At 37.0% G+C, this 17,852-nt stretch overlaps 1 protein-coding gene across 1 annotated transcript; it reads left to right on the top strand.

The window, feature by feature from the left end:
• Positions 1-5,013: 5,013 nt before the first annotated feature.
• Positions 5,014-15,837, top strand: LOC121866332 (kinesin-like protein KIF23; the record flags this gene model as incomplete). Its single annotated transcript, XM_042365953.1, is given in 4 exon segments — positions 5,014-5,155; positions 11,131-11,337; positions 12,952-13,157; positions 15,663-15,837. Coding segments are annotated over 4 exon segments (730 nt in total), but the record flags the coding sequence as incomplete, so codon positions are not given.
• Between the last annotated feature and the right edge of the window lie 2,015 nt (positions 15,838-17,852).

The following is a 17,852-nucleotide window of genomic DNA, read 5'->3' as shown; positions in this document are numbered from 1 at the left end:
TGCAATTAAATCACTATAGTTGCATGTGATCCAGTTCATACGGATAACCACAAGGAAAAGAAAACACAGTTCCCAAGTGCTTTCGCGTGGAATCCACATCTTCAGGGTGAGTACAGACTAAGAAGAAGTACAAAACATGTTATATATATATACAGAGGAGGTGAGATCAAGTCCACAGTGGCCCGGTATAGGTAATGACCCTACTAATCTTCACAAAGCACCGTGAGCGTAGGTAGTCAGGTCAGAGGGTAAGCTGCCCTAACCTTCTCACCTGGTTACAAATCTTCTTAATTACGAAATTATCCAATTTGTACATACCATTACTTAAATTCATGTTGATGGATTCGGTATGTTTAATGAGACTAGATTCTATGATGTTCCACTGTCATTTGAATTACAAGTTAATAATGAGGGAGCATTATCTCAGTCAATGCAATGCTTATTATCTGTCAAATGAATAAACAGAGCATTGGATTCCTGGCCTGTCCTAACACTGTATTTATGTTGTTTAATTCTAGTTACAAGATCTTTACCTGTTCCTAAGTAAAACATATATTACATTCCCTTGCAAGGAACTTATAAATGCAGCCACTGTATTGTTGGCCAGTTTGATTAACATTTGTTTAACAGTGCATTTAAAACTCATGCTTGTGAATATAACAGAGTCTAGGATTACTTAGTATCCTGGTGGTCCGTAGCGCCCTGCACAGTCAGGGCTCAGGTGGGTTCAAATCCTGGCGGGTTGAGGTGTTGATTTATATATATATATATATATATATATATATATATATATATATATATAGCTCCCGACTTACTTACGGGGTTAGGGACCCAAATCCAGGTCAGAACGAATGGTCGAAGTCCCACATACAGTACAGTAGATAAAAAAAATAAATAAATAAAAATCAAATTTTTTAAATAAAATCTACAATGAAATACAGTACCTAAAAGTAATAATAATGAGGAATGGATACAGTACAGTAAAAATAATAAATAATGAGGAATGGATACAGTGTGACTGAGCACTTACCTTTAATGTAGTCAGCTGAATGCACGTGGGGCCCCTTAATTTTCTAATTATACATGGAGACTACATTAACTGGAAACGTTTCGGTATAGAAATGTGCAAAATAATAAAAAATGGTCACAACTGCGGTGGTCAGTCCCGACGGTCGTAAGTCCAAGCAGTCGTAGATCATATATATATATATATATATATATATATATATATATATATATATATATATATATATATATATATATATATATATATATATATATAGATAGATAGATAGATAGATAGATAGATAGATAGATAGATAGATAGATAGATAGATAGATAGATAGATAGATAGATAGATAGATATATATATTTATCCCCCCTCACGGTTTTCTTTTAACGTTTTCGCATATACGCGGTGCCTTGCCAAAGCTGAACTTTCACTTAACGCGGATTTTTTCCACATATACGCGGTGAGTGTCCGAGATGCTATTTTTAGATTTGCCCCACCCGCCACCCTGCCTGACTGCCTGTTTTAGCTCATAAAATTCATACAAATTACCAGGCCAGAATATAATTTACATTGCTGGAATTCTTATAATTTGGTGATCATTTTGAATATAAACATCATATATTTTGCTTTAAACTTACAATTTTTAGATAAAAATTTTTCTCTAGGTAACTATGGTATCTTTTGTGCAAAATATGACATTTATATTCAAAATATTCCTGGTCTTACAAGGAATCCAGCAATGTCAATTATATTATCCTAACTTTAGTTTGAGGTATTATTTATTAAAATTTAGTGGTTATCCCACACATCTCCTTGGGACGGTTGGTGGGGGTGGGGGGGAGGGAGGGACCAACCGACCATCTGTTACCCTGTGAAGAATTATTATTTTTTTTTATTAACTGAAGATATTTGTTTTAGCTCATAAAATTCATACAAATTACCCGGTCAGAATATAATTTACATTGCTGAAATTCTTATAATTTGGTGATCATTTTGAATATAAACATCATATATTTTGCTTTAAACTTACAATTTTTAGATAAAAATTTTTCTCTAGGTAACTATGGTATCTTTTGTGCAAAATATATGACATTTATATTCAAAATATTCCTGGTCTTACAAGGAATCCAGCAATGTCAATTATATTATCCTAACTTTAATCTGAGGTATTATTTAATACTAAATGTTAAAAACTCTGGAAGGGAGGATTGGTGGGGGGTGGGGGGGAGGGTTGGGACTGACCGCGCGGTTGGAAGAGGGGGGGAGGCAAGGTGGGGTACTTTGATTGACAGATAGTGTCGTGAAGATTTTTTTTTTTTGTATTAACTGAAGATATTTGTTTTAGCTCATAAAATTCATACAAATTACCCGGTCAGAATATAATTTACATTGCTGGAATTCTTATAATTTGGTGATCATTTTGAATATAAACATCATATATTTTGCTTTAAACATACAATTTTAGATAAAAATTTTTCTCTAGGTAACTATGTTATCTTTTGTGCAAAATATATGACATTTATATTCAAAATATTCCTGGTCTTACAAGGAATCCAGCAATGTCAATTATATTTTCCTAACTTTAGTTTGAGGTTATCCCACACATCTCCTTGGGACGGTTGGTGGGGGGTGGGGGGGGGAGGGAGGGACCGACCGACCATCTGTTAGCCGGCTGTGTAGTGTGAGAGGGGGAGGGAGTTGAGTCCATTATTTGAATGGACATTAACTTGGCGACTGTATTTCTCTATTTCTCTTAAGTATTAATTGTGTGCATGTACCATCATAAAATTAAGATGTTATTTTTACTACAACATAGGTATGTGCCTTCAAAAAGTGGAGTTTGGGGGTCGGGCCGGTTTCTATTGGAATTAATCCCATATGTTCTGTTGTTCACTTAACGCGGATTTCACTTAACGCGGATTTCACTTAACGCGGGACCCTCTGGGTTCAATTGACCGCGTTAAGTGGGGTACAACTGTATATATATACATATATATATATACAGTATATACATATACATACATACATACATACATACATACATATATACATACATACATATATATATATATATATATATATATATATATATATATATATATATATATATATATATATATATATATATATATATATATATATATATATATATCGGACTTATGACCATGTCGGATTTACGACCTGGATTTGGGTCCCTAACCCCGTCGTAAGTCGGGGTCTAGCTGTATATATATTTCATTAGCCCAATAAAGCACGCAGACTTCTACATATAATCAACACCTCACCCCGCCAGGATTCGAACCCAAGATTTTATAACTCTGACCGGGGAACGTTACCTCAGGGCCACCAGGACACTAAAAGCAGTCCTAGACTCTGTTGTATATCGCACAAAGCCAGTTCAACGAGCTTATTGCGCCATGAACCTCTAATGGGGACTACCCGTGCCGCTTAGGTGATCAGAGTAACGTTTTACCAATTCTGGCTTCGAAACACGAGGATCAATACATATTTCATTAGCCCAATAAAGCATGCGGACTTCTACATATAATCAACACCTCACCCCGCCAGGATTCGAACCCATGATCTTATAACTGTGACCGGGAAACGTTACCTCTGGGCCACCAGGACACTAAAAGCAGTCCTAGACTCTGTTATATTTCACACAGCCTGTTCGACTTCGATGGGGTTATGGACCGACAACCAGCTCGTAAGTCGAATTGGTCGTAAGTAGAAAATGCGAAAATAATACATAGAAAATCTAAAATGGGTGTCTCTTTTTTTTCTTCTCAGCACCACAAAACTTTCACTTTTATGCTTGCCAGCCATTTCAAAGGGAATTACAAACAAAAATTTTGTCAGTACACAGCGCGATCACTAACGTCGGGACTCGAAAATACATAATTTGAAAAAATTTGGTACAACTGGGGCGGTCGTATGTCCGGGTGGTCGTAAGTCGAGTAGGTCGTAAGTCGAGGAGTGGTTTAGAATTATCCAAGGATTTCATCCTCCAATTTAATGTACGCTTTGCTAAATCGCCCTGTATATGTGTGTGTGTGTGTGTGTGTGTAGACACACACATAACACATACAAATAAATAATAATTGGAAAATTCTCTCACAAATAATCAGAAAGAAATTTTTAAACATAAATAATGTATGGTGTGGGTATTATTTTAGTTTCAGTCATCTGGGGAATCTTAGGAATTTTACTATTGGAATCAGTAATTAGAAATTTCTGACACTTTTTTTCTATATCATTTCCGTTGCAAATTATTCATTCCTGAGAAAATCGCAATACTGTAATTTATTGGGGAGGCAGTGAATTTTTTCTAAGTTCATTGTTAATGTTGATGTTACCAGTGTCTTCAGAGTTCCTGTGTATTCATATGTTGGTTACTAGTCTGCAGTATGCTTGTGCCATATTCTTGCTCATGCGTGCTTGTTCTTTGGACTTTAATTGGTGGAAATGTTTTCATCTCAACCAATCAGAGGTCAGTATAGTCTGTCACCAGGAGACGCTTAAATTTAAATTTATTTTCGTCATGGCTTCCACATGTACGGGCTGCAAAGTGGATTACTTCTCTGACATCGCTTGATTTCACGGAAATTATTACGGAAAAGATGGTGAAGCCCACCAGAAGGGGTCTGGAGGGTGAAGCCCCCTCCTTAGTTATGTTAGATATAGTTCTTGGGTTCTGTGGCTAGGTTAGGTTACATTGTTAGGTTTGTCCGGTGGTTTTTAATGTGTTCAGAACGATGTGGACCTTCATATCTGTCAGAAATAACTTTTTTTTTCCCACCCAAAACCCCGGGTTCCCACTGAGGGTCCCCATTACCGTTGGATAAGGAGGGGGGGGGGTCTCAAAAACTAGTAGTTTCTGATAGAAATGAAGGTCAAAATCATTCAAAACACTCCAAAAGCCATTGGAGAAACATAGTTTGGATATCTAAATGCAGGGATGACTGAAACTAAAATTTTTCCTATGGTATGTGTGTTGCAGCAAGACTCCCACAGGATGGCGACCACAGACACTAGAACATAAGAAGGACAAGGATCCAGTGGACGTTATTTGCCGGATAAAACCATTAGACCAAGACAGTGGTGAACAATGTATAACTGTTCTCAACTCTCGCGCTGTGAAGGTAAGAAGCAATATCTTGTTGGAAGGAATATATTGTAGCCTCCAGAAAAGATGGAATATTTTCACCCATCAGAAACAAAGGAAGTAAAACTACCATTGTCACGGCCACGACTGAATAATCCTTCTCTTCCAGCAGTGCTTCAACCCCAAAGCCCATTAACCAGACTCACGTTCTGAAATAACAGCTTTGGTCAACGGACCAGAATCATGTAGACAAACCTTTGCTACCTCCAGCTGATAGTTGATGATGATATTACCATACAATTACATTGTGAGCATGCATCCAAGGACATTATTCCTTAAATCGTTTAACCAGGGTTTAAAGTAACACCAGCTTGTAACAACTACGGTAACAGTTAATATATTTACACTAAACAAGAGTACAGACAATATTACAGCATGGTCCTGTGACCCAATTAATGTAATAACTTATCTGCCATAATTCCATAATATGGCTCTCCCTACATTCACAAAATATCACCCAACATTCACCCTTAATACTGGTGAGCAAATTAATACTAAAACATGAGTTACACAACAGATGAAATAAGATATACTATCGCCACATTTCTGGTTCCAAGTTCACACCCTGTGTCTGCCTGGAGAGAGAGATCTTATTTATATAAATACATAATACAGTATTATATGTTTAAAAGATATTAGGAATTACATAGAACCAAAATGATTCACATCCAATGCAAAAAATAAACTACAGTACAGTAAATCAAATTACATAAGTCTTTTGTTTATGCTTGATTCATAGAAAACTGCTCTCGCAATGGTGATTGATACCAAATGAATATATAGTAAAGGCATACCCTGATAACTGATGCATATAGGGACTGTGAAAAGTCGTTGGTTAGTGAATCAATGGTTATCGAAGCAATTATTCCTTTAAGAATATAACAAATTATGGGAATTGCAAACCGGCTACCCCCAAAAACTCCCATCTACCCTTTGTTACATGATGTAAGTTTAAATGAAGCGCACTGCACATCCCAGTGTTCTCTTGTTACTGTTTGTTGTATGGGACATATGGCCACTGAGTAAACAGAAGGACTTCTCTACATGTATTATTATCACCTAACTTTTCCTATTGCTTTGCCTGCTCAACACATAACACCTTGATATACTTCTGTAGTATACACTCAAGTAAAAAAAATAAAGCAGATATATAAAGCAAGCATAATAAGCATTAAATAAGGAATGGAAAGTTTTGCGTGTTCAGCAGGCAAGGCAATGGGAATTGTACGGTGATATTAAAACATGGAGAGAGAGTCCTTCTGTTTACTTAGCAGCCATGTCCCATACAACAAACAGTAACAAATGAACATCGGGATGTGCAGCTCACTTTATTTAAACTTACATCACATAACAGAAAGCATAAATTGAGACACATTTACCTGTGCTGAGGATGGTAGAGACGGTCTAGGGTGGCAAGTTCAAGTCTATCAGTCTTTGCTGGTCCATCACCACTCTTATTACGCCTTATCACACCACATCAGCTCACCCCCCCCAAGAGGAATTATCACTGGGGCATGATTGCATAACACACGAAGTCGGAGACACATGGTAAGTGTAAACAAGTACAAATAGGTGGGAATGAGATAGAGGCAGCACACAGAGCCCTCTTGTAGCAAGAATTCGCACCACACCACTGCCCACCAAATTCAAAACAGCTCTGCCGTTCCTCTCCCAAACGTCGGATCTCTGTGGTATCACTGAAATTTGCAGGGTATTTCCCCTGTATGTAATCATTGGTGATGTGAGTTGGCAGTTAATGGGACATCGGTTTTAGGGGTATGCCTGTACTGTACTGTATTATGGTCAGCAAATGTAATAATTGTGTTGATGCTGAGGATATTTTGTATTAGAGTACCCTAGTCTATTACAGGTAAGTGAATGTAAGATTGTGCAGATATGGTATACAGTACACTGTACAGTACATTTGGTCTTAAGAGTAGTGTTATAACAAGTTGCTAAAGTGAAGTTCTATCCTTCATGTTTCTTTAATCCTTTCTGTCATGAGATTTCAAAGTTGGTTCCCAGTAAGTGTACAATACTGTACAGTATACTGACCTAAGTAACTGAAATGGGGCCAACAATATTGTACTCCTAACTTGGAGTACTGCTCTTATATCTGGGGTGGCCCTTCTTCTGTCCAACTGTTAGATAGGGTGGAATCAAAGGCATTTCGTCTTATTAGCTCTCCTCCTTCAGTTGACAATCTCTCTTCCCTTTCTCTTCACCGCAATATTGCTTCACTCTCTCTCTCTCTTTTACAGCTACTTTAACGGTGGATTTGGCATCCTGTGTACCGCCGGCAAGGCCGTGGGCTCTTAACACTCGTCTTGCCCGAGGTGCCCACCGTTTCTCTGTGGATGTCGGTCACACAAGAATAACCCGTTATAGTACCTCCTTCTTTCCTCACACAGCCAAAATGTGGAATGCTCTGCCTTCTTCTGTGTTTCCATACTTATACAATCTGTCTCACTTTAAAAAGCTGGTTTTTCGGCATCTTCGTGGTGTAGATTAACACAGTATAACCTTTTTCTTGTCTATATTCAATTTCTTTCTGTTCTTATTTTTTTCCTCCCAAGCCCCGTTGTGGGTCATTTGATCTGTGCCCAGGTTGCCTAATGCCCGTAAAAAAAGAAAAGAAAAGGGGTTAAAACATATTTTGGTGTTCATTTAAAAAATGTGCTTCATGTGGATTCTGAGGCTCACCTCATCAGCTGATAGCACTGATAGCAGCCACAACAACAAAGGCCCTGCTCAGTTTGAATTCTTTCCCCAGTTTGCAGGGGTGGATCCAGATGTGGTCCCAAACCCCCCTTTTCAACAGAAATTTCCAATACAGGTACTTTTTTGTCTGAAAAATGGCTACCCCCCTCCCCCCTTTTCTTTTTTATGGGCATTAGCCCACCCGGGCACAGGTAATTTTTAATGACCCACATCAAGGCCTGGGGGCAAAAATATAATAAAATAATAATATTAATAATAATTATGAGGATGATGATGGTAACATTAATAATAGTAATAAAATTAATAAAAAAATTAAAAATAAATACAGTAAAACCCCGCTTTCTGCGGTTCTCGTTTACGCTTTTCTACATTTACGCGGTACCCCGCCAGAACTGGAATTCCCACTTTACGCGGTGCATCTACTCATATACGCGGGAAGCGGCGTGGGCAGGATGCGCACAAGGTCGCCCAGTCATCAAAACAGTACCGAGTTCTTCACCTGCCACCCACCACAGCCGGCCCAAGTCAGTGATAGTGAGGATATGGACTTTGAGGGGTTTGACAAAGTGGCCCTGCAAGCCTCTGTGGTGGATAGTGATACAGGTGAGGGCCAATAATCTGCCCTCTACCTCGGAACCAACCCCTCATCCCCATGTGCCCAGCCATCTTTTCTACTAATGTAATTGTTAAAAAACCTAATACAGTCAACCCTCACTTTACGCGGTTAATGTAACCCACAGGGTACCGCGGAAAGTGAGAAACGCGTAAAGTGAATAACATAACATATGGGATTAAATGAAATAGAGACCAGCTGACCCCCAACTCCACTTTTTCCAACACAATACCTATGTTGTAGTAAAAATAACATCTTAATTTTATGATGGTATGCACACACAATTAATATTTAAGAGAAATACAGTCGCCAGGTTAATGTCCATTCAAATAATGGACTCGAATCACTCCCTCCCTCTTCCCAGCTCACTGGCTCCTACCTCTGAGAAATGTTTGGGTGAAAACACTAGATTTTAAGGTATAGTAATAAATAATACCCCAGACTAAAGTTAGGATAATATAATTGACATTTCTGGATTCCTTGCAGGTCAGGGAATATTTTGAATGTAAATTTCATATATTTTGCACAAAAGATAAAATATTTGCTTTGTGTAAACCAAATTATTACATTAGATCTAAAATTTGTATGTCTAATGCAAAATCCATGTTGTTTATATTCAAAATGATCATCATATTGTAAGAATTCCAGCAATGTAAATTATATTCTGGCCGGGTAATTTGTATGAATTTTATGAGGTAAAACAAATATCTTCAGTTAATAAAAAAAAAAATATTCTTCAGGACACTATCTGTCAATCAAAATACCCCACCTCTGCCCTAGCTGGGTCCCTCCCTCCCTCCCTCCTCCCTACCCCCCACCTTCCCTCCCTACCAGAGAAATGTTTGGGAGAAAACAGTATATTTACATTTTTAGTAATAAATAATAACTCAGACTAAAGTTAGGATAATATAATTGACATTTCTGGATTCCTTGCAGGTCAGGGAATATTTTGAATGTAAACTTCATATATTTTGCACAAAAGATAAAATATTTGCTTTGTGTAAACCAAATTATTACATTAGATCTAAAATTTGTATGTCTAATGCAAAATCCATGATGTTTATATTCAAAATGATCATCATATTGTAAGAATTCCAGCAATGTAAATTATATTCTGGTCCAGTAATTTGTATGAATTTTATGAGCTAAAACAAATATCTTCAGTTAATAAAAAAAAATATTCTTCACGACACTATCTGTCAATCAAAGTACCCCAACTTGCCTCCCCCCCCTCTTCCAACCGCGCCAGATGGTCGGTCGGTCCCAACCCTCCCCCCACCTTCCCTCCCTACCAGAGAAATGTTGGGTGAAAAAACTAATTTTAACTTTTAGTAACAAATAATACCTCAGACTAAAGTTAGGATAATATAATTGACATTGCTGGATTCCTTGTAAGACCAGGAACATTTTGAATATAAATGTCATATATTTTGCACAAAAGATAACATATTTACTCAGAGTAAACATTAGATCTAAAATTTGTATGTCTAATGCAAAATCTATGATGTTTATATTCAAAATGATCATCAAATTGTAAGAATTCCAGCAATGTAAATTATATTCTGGCCGGGTAATTTGTACGAATTTTATGAGCTAAAACAAATATCTTCAGTTAATAAAAAAATAATATTCTTCACACCGTGCCAGATGGTCGGTCGGTCCCTCCCTCCCCTCCACCCCCCACCAACCCTCCCTACCAGATAAATGTGTGGGAAAACCAGAATATTTACCTTTTCAGTAATAAATAATACCTCAGACTAAAGTTAGGATAATATAATTAACATTGCTGGATTCCTTGTAAGTCCAGGAATATTTTGAATATAAATGTCATATATTTTGCACAAAAGATAACATATTTACTCAGAGTAAACATTAGATCTAAAATTTGTATGTCTAATGCAAAATATATGATGTTTATATTCAAAATAATCTTCAAATTGTAAGAATTCCAGCAATGTAAATTATATTCTGGCCTGGTAATTTGTATGAATTTTATGAGCTAAAACATATATCTTCATTAAATAAACAAAGAAATATTCTTCAAGGACACTATCTGTCAATCAAGCCCTAGCTGGGTTGGTCCCTCCCTCCCTCCCCCCCACCCCCCACCTTCCCTCCCTACCAGAGAAGCTTTGGGAAAAATAGTAATTTACATTTTTAGTAATAGATAATAACTCAGACTAAAGTTAGGATAATATAATTGACATTTCTGGATTCCTTGCAGGTCAGGGAATATTTTGAATGTAAACTTCATATATTTTGCACAAAAGATAAAATACTTGCTTTGTGTAAACCAAATTATTACACTAGATCTAAAATTTGTATGTCTAATGCAAAGTCCATGATGTTTATATTCAAAATGATCATCATATTGTAAGAATTCCAGCAATGTAAATTATATTCTGGCCGGGTAATTTGTATGAATTTTATGAGCTAAATAAAAAAAGAAAATTATACTTCACGCGTATATGAGTACTGTAGATGCACCGCGGAAAGTGAAAGTCCGGTACGCGTAAATGAGAAATCGCGGAAAGTGAATCCTTCACTTGTGTAAAGCGGGGTAACACTGTATAATTAATTTTCCTCTATGGATTACATTCATTCATATGATTTTTCAGCTGATGCCTCCACCTACCAGTTATACCTTCCGCAACAGTGGCAAGGAACAGTATTACAAGTTCCAACATGTGTTCAGCCCAGAGGCATCACAGAAGCACCTGTTTGATCAAGTTGCTAAACCACTGGTGGCTGATTTGTTACAGGGGAAGAACAGTCTTCTGTTTGCTTATGGTGTGACGGGCTCTGGCAAGACATACACTATGCAGGTAAGGGAGTGAGTTATGTTGAGAAATACAGTACAGTTCAGTACTTAAGGAGGTTGATGATAGTAATGTACAGTATTCATTACTCTTGTGAGTAGTTTAATACTTCTAAAATGACAGGTATCCTTCGTTTAATGATGGGGTTGGGTTCCTGAAAAGCTTAACGTTACGTGAAATTATTGCTAAACAGAGGGCGAACAACAGGTTCAAACGACAGGGCAGTAAATACTAAATAAGTACTGTACAGTACTCCCTAATGATGATAATAAATGAGTTTCTTTAACAGGTATCTCTCGTTTAACGATTGGGATGCGTTCCTGAAAAACCGATTGTTAAGTTTAATGATTGCTAAACGGGGTATGAGAAATACGTACAGGGTAATATCCTAAACGAAGAATAATATTTGTGGAATGACACGTAACTGTAGCTGAATTACTGACTCACCACCCTGTAGTGGGTGAGGCTGAGCTCTGAACTATGTTATTGTTCAACTCATAATTTAGGGTGCTGTATATATATACAGAATGCGCAGAAAAAAATAATATCAAAATGTCAAAAACATAAAGAGAATTAATATTTCTTCATTATAGCTGTGAGCTATGTTTTTGTAATACAGGTGAAACTTATATAGAAGATATAAGTAGAATATTTAGTGTAGGATTGTAAAGTAAGGAAGATTGGTAGTGTGGCCAGTTAGTTATTTAACTGTATACAGCTCCTCCCCGACTTACGACTGGGTTAGGGACCCAAATCCAGGTAGTAAGGTGAAATGGTCGTAAGTCGAAAATACTTAAATAATACATAGAAAATCTAAAATGGGTGTCTCTTTCTTCTCAACACCACAAAACTCACTTTTAAGCTTGCCAGCCATTTAAAAGTGAATTACAAATGAAAATTTTGTCAGTACATGCAATCACTGACATTGGGACTCAAAAATATGTAATTTGACAAAATTTTGGTACAACTGAGGCGGTCGTATGTCCGGGTGGTTGTAAGTCGGGGAGGAGCTGTATACCGTATCTGCATTTTTAAACAATTTTAGTAACAAATATTACAAGTAACTGCCCTAGTAACGTTTGTTTGTAGGAAACTGTAGGTAACACCAAAAGATATTTTAATGTTTGAAAGGTGTTGGTATGACTAGTGTAAACATTGATCTTAGGTTGCGTTCAGTAACAGTTACTCTTCCGGTAAGATGCTACAGTTAAGTGAAACTTGTTTGTGAGTGCTGGAAATTAAGTGAGTGAGACCTACTGGTAAGGTAAAGTGAAAATCTGATGCTAGTGGTGGAGTGTACTTAGAGGTTGACATTTTATACCTGTCGTATAAGACGACCCTTAGTTATGAACACAAAAATTGGAGCTTCAAAAGTCGACTTATAGGCCGCAATATGCGGTAAATATCTTCCAAACGCGGTTAAGGTGTGTTTGATGCGGTTAAACAGCAGTACAGTATTAGTTTCAATTAATAAAGCATGGTAAAGCCCTGGCTTGGATAAATGATCGGTGGTAAAATGATCATCTAATCTACTGTACCTGTATTACTAATATAGTGGCATCATTGTATCGTGTAAACATCTATTGATACAGTCGTGTAACTCAACACTTCATTCATTAGGGTACTCCAGAAGATTGTGGTGTACTTCAGAGGACTCTGGATGTAATCTTCAACAGTATACAAGATTATCAGGCTGAAAGATGTGTTTTTGTCCCAGACTGCATGAATGGTTTTGATGTCCAGACAGAAGATGAGGCAGCTGAGAGTCGTAAGGCATTGAACACTCAGATGAATGTTAACAAGACTCCTCGAACTCAGAGACAAAGGTGTTGTTTTCTGTTTTTTATAATATTGTTATTTTTTTTCTCAGATTATATATTCATTATCTCACTTCTGTAAGGAACTTCCCTCAGAAGGGGTAGGAGTCACTCTACAGTAGGGTTGGGATATCTCGCGACTTTTATAAAAAATAAATTATATCGCTGCTACCAAAATTATCGACAGTTTCCAATATAGAACAGTACAGGTACTTAAATGTACTAAGCAACAAAAATTTTATCTCATGTGCAAAATATATGATGTCTATACTCAAACTAATCACTATCTTACAAGGATTCCAGCAATGTAATTTATATTCTGTTAACTTTAGTCTGTGACATTTTATAAGATAAAACTTTTAAGCCTAAAACCTCCTTCACCCTGGCACTGAGGATGATTTGTTTTGACAGCCACAGGAAAGGTTTGGGAAGGTTACCTAGTGTGTGTATTTATCAGTCATACAGTCTGTTGGTCCAGAGTCTAGTGTTCATTGGTGCTTTAGTTAGTAGGAAAATAAACTTGTTAAGTCAAGTTTAGTCACTTTTATTGGCCTCCAGAACCTAACCCTATTTTCCCCATTGATTGCATGTACAGTATTACCCCGCTTAACGCGCTTTCACTTAACGCGTTTTCGCATATACGCGGTGCCTTGCCAAAGCTGAACTTTCACTTAACGCGGATTTTTCCACAGCAACGCGGTGAGTGTCCGGCTCGAGAGCTATTTTTAGATTCGCACCACCCCCCACCCGCCACCCTGCCTGACTGCCTGTTTTAGCTCATAAAATTCATACAAATTACCCAGCCAGAATATAGTTTACATTGCTGGAATTCTTATAATTTGGTGATCATTTTGAATATAAACAACATATTTTTTGCATTAAACATACAATTTTTAGATAAAATGTTTAATCTGAGTAAGTATGTTATCTTTTGTCCAAAATATATGACATTTATATTCAAAATATTCCTGGTCTTACAAGGAATCCAGCAATGTCAATTATATTATCCTAACTTTAGTTTGAGGTATTATTTATTAAAATTTAGTGGTTATCCCACACATCTCCTTGGGACGGTTGGTGGGGGGTGGGGGGGAGGGAGGGACCAACCGACCGACCATCTGTTACCCGGTGAAGAATTATTTTTTTTTAACTGAAGATATTTGTTTTAGCTCATAAAATTCATACAAATTACCCGGTCAGAATATAATTTACATTGCTGGAATTCTTATAATTTGGTGATCATTTTGAATATAAACAACATATTTTTTGCATTAAACATACAATTTTTAGATAAAATGTTTAATCTGAGTAAGTATGTTATCTTTTGTCCAAAATATATGACATTTATATTCAAAATATTCCTGGTCTTACAAGGAATCCAGCAATGTCAATTATATTATCCTAACTTTAATCTGAGGTATTATTTAATACTGAATGGAGGATTGGTGGGGGGTGGGGGGAGGGTTGGGACTGACCGCGCGGTTGGAAGAGGGGGGGAGGCAAGGTGGGGTACTTTGATTGACAGATAGTGTTGAAGAATATATTTTTTTTTTTATTAACTGTAGATATTTGTTTTAGCTCATAAAATTCATACAAATTATCCGGCCAGAATATAATTTACATTGCTGGAATTCTTATAATTTGGTGATCATTTTGAATATAAACAACATATTTTTTGCATTAAACATACAATTTTTAGATAAAATGTTTAATCTGAGTAAGTATGTTATCTTTTGTGAAAAATATATGACATTTATATTCAAAATATTCCTGGTCTTACAAGGAATCCAGCAATGTCAATTATATTTTCCTAACTTTAGTTTGAGGTTATCCCACACATCTCCTTGGGACGGTTGGTGGGTGTGGGGGGGGGAGGGAGGGACCGACCGACCATCTGTTAGCTGGCTGTGTACTGTAGTGTGAGAGGGGGAGGGAGTTGAGTCCATTATTTGAATGGACATTAACTTGGCGACTGTATTTCTCTTAAGTATTAATTGTGTGCATGTACCATCATAAAATTAAGATGTTATTTTTACTACAACATAGTTATTTGTCGTCAAAAAGTGGAGTTTGGGGGTCGGGCTGGGTTCTATTGGAATTAATCCCATATGTTCTGTTATTCACTTAACGCGGTTTTCACTTAACGCGGGACCCTCTGGGTTCAATTGACAGCGTTAAGTGGGGTACCTGTAATTATATATCGCAATTTAGTATATAGCAAACATCCTTGGACCCTATCTCGCGATATATCCCGACCCTACTGTACAATATTATATTAAATATCATCACCATCATCATCATGACTTGCAGAGGTGAAAAATAATTCTCAGATGATTAATTTAATTATCATAAACAGTTTTACCTTTCTGATATTTTGGTGGCAACTTAACTTGTTACATTCTTATAAATCCAGGAAGACTTATATGAGTCTTAAATTTTTTCTCTCTGTCAGTCTTGTACATTACTGTATTTCTTGTATTGTATTCTTTTCTAATAAATCCTCTATCACATTAGGATAGTTAGTACACCAGCCCAAGACATCCCACACCGCATCCCTGATGGGTCCAGAGTCCACACCCTTATTGAAGACAACAAGTACGCTGTGTTTGTGACCTACATAGAGATTTATCAAAACTACATTTATGATCTACTGGAACAATTACCTACCACATCATCCTCCAGCAGGTAAAATTATTTTGTGTGATCCTTCAACAGATGAGGAACTTTGTGCATACCTGTTGAATCTGACTTAGTAATGCTTATGACAGTTTTAGTGGTAAGCAGGGTGTTGGTGTCCTTGTACCTAGGTATTTAATTACTGTACTATACATAGGCCATGTGTGCACAAAACTTGTACATAACCTTTTATATATATAATGCACGTATGGGACTCTTACCTTGCCGAATTATTGCAAATTCCGAATTATCGAAGCAACCCCCCCTTACAAAAGTAAAAAAGGCCTCTTTTTTTCTAAAAACCAGTTTTTGTGATATAGTCCAGAATGTGACCTCTAGTTTTAAACCTAGGTATGTTAATGCCTAGCAATAACTCACCAGGCCAACATACAGGCAATTAAAACATCTAGTAATTACTTAATACGTAATATTAGGACGACACATCACTACCTGCCATTTAATTGCAATTCTCAAAACCCCCTCCCGCACCCTCCATCACACACTTTGCTACCATCATCTTCTTGCCCTAGAGTGAGCAGTAAACAAATGTCAACTCTCAAAGGGTGGAGGTGGGTGGGATGCCAACGTCGCATTCTGGACTATATCACAAAAACTGGTTTTTAGAAAAAAACGGCTTTTCGTTCAATCCAGAATGCGACGTCTAGCTTTGATTACCCGAGCAGGAGGTGACATTGCGTATAAGGTCCAGATTATAATTATAATTTTATTTTTTTTAATATTTTCAATATTAGGAACATTTACTGGAAGGTAAAATGTTAATTTACATATCCCAATTAGAATACTCACTTCACTCTGATGAGGAAGAATAAGGTTCTGGTTGTGGAGATTAAGTAGGTGGGGGAGGGGACCCCAGTACCACCACATATTAAGCATCTTTCAGAGATAGATGTTTTGAAAGGTTTTTTTAAGATTTCCAAAAGCCCACATCTTTGATCTGACTGAGGCTCATATGCCACAGATAGGCCACAAACCCTGCATATTTCCTGGTGTCATGTGCCAAAAATTTCTTGCCAGGGTCTGCTGTACTCACTAACTAAGATAAATATTTTGTCATTTGACTAGGAAACAATTTCTTACCTTCCTGTGATGAGAATGCATAGGGGTGTCGATTAGGGAATCTGGTTAACCATTCTTGAAGATTCCTAACTGGGCACAATATATGAGGAACCCTTGTCTCATCCATCAGCCGTTTTATCCTGATAGGTTGAGCTCTAAAATCCTCCCTTTCATTTTTTCTTAGGATCTCCAGAGGAAAAAGGGTGACATCTTCCTCAGAAAATACCAATACAGTAATGATGGATTATTGGAAATTGAAATCAGCTCACTGATTCTCATACCTGTTGCTATTGCTAGAAGGAAGTCTGCCTTCTGGAGCAATGTGTCCATGTTCAGATGTATATTGAAATTAGGCCCCATAAGAAATTTAGTAACTTATCTAGAGACCAAGGTGGGATTCTCATAGGCCGAGGGGGTCTCTGAATGAAAAAGGACGATCTGAGCATTTGATAAATTCTTGGGTTCAAAGTAATATTAAATTCTTGGGTTCAAGGTACAGGTTGTACCTCTCTAGTCCGGCAGCCTCGGGACCTGACCGGTGCCGGACCATGGAAATTCGCCCTTTTCCTGGATAGATAGTGACTTGTGCTTATTTTTGGAAGCACTAGCACCACTTTCTCTGCTTCATGGTCTCTTTGAAGACATATTGAAGGGTTAAATGTCGTACAGTAGCTTCTCAAATTTCGCGAGTTTTTAATTCAACGTTTTTTTATTTGAACACACCAAAAAACAAAAAAATTAAAAATTTTGACTGCGGAAACTCGAATTTCGACGTGTTTGAACGGCCCACCAACGTGCAGACGACGTGCACAATCATGTAAGCAGCGTCATTTCTCTTATGTACAAAAGATTCATTATTGTTCATTACTGAATGTCTTTTTGATTGAATTAATGTTTATGTGTGCAAAATGGGCAATACAATTCATTAATAATACGTAGAATATTAAAACA

This window comes from Homarus americanus, unplaced genomic scaffold (genome assembly GCF_018991925.1).
Source record: "Homarus americanus isolate GMGI-L3 unplaced genomic scaffold, GMGI_Hamer_2.0 scaffold58074, whole genome shotgun sequence".
In the NCBI taxonomy this organism is placed as follows: Eukaryota; Metazoa; Arthropoda; class Malacostraca; order Decapoda; family Nephropidae; genus Homarus; species Homarus americanus.
Note: the sequence above shows the minus strand (reverse complement) of the source record. Positions and strands in the feature narration are given on the sequence as shown.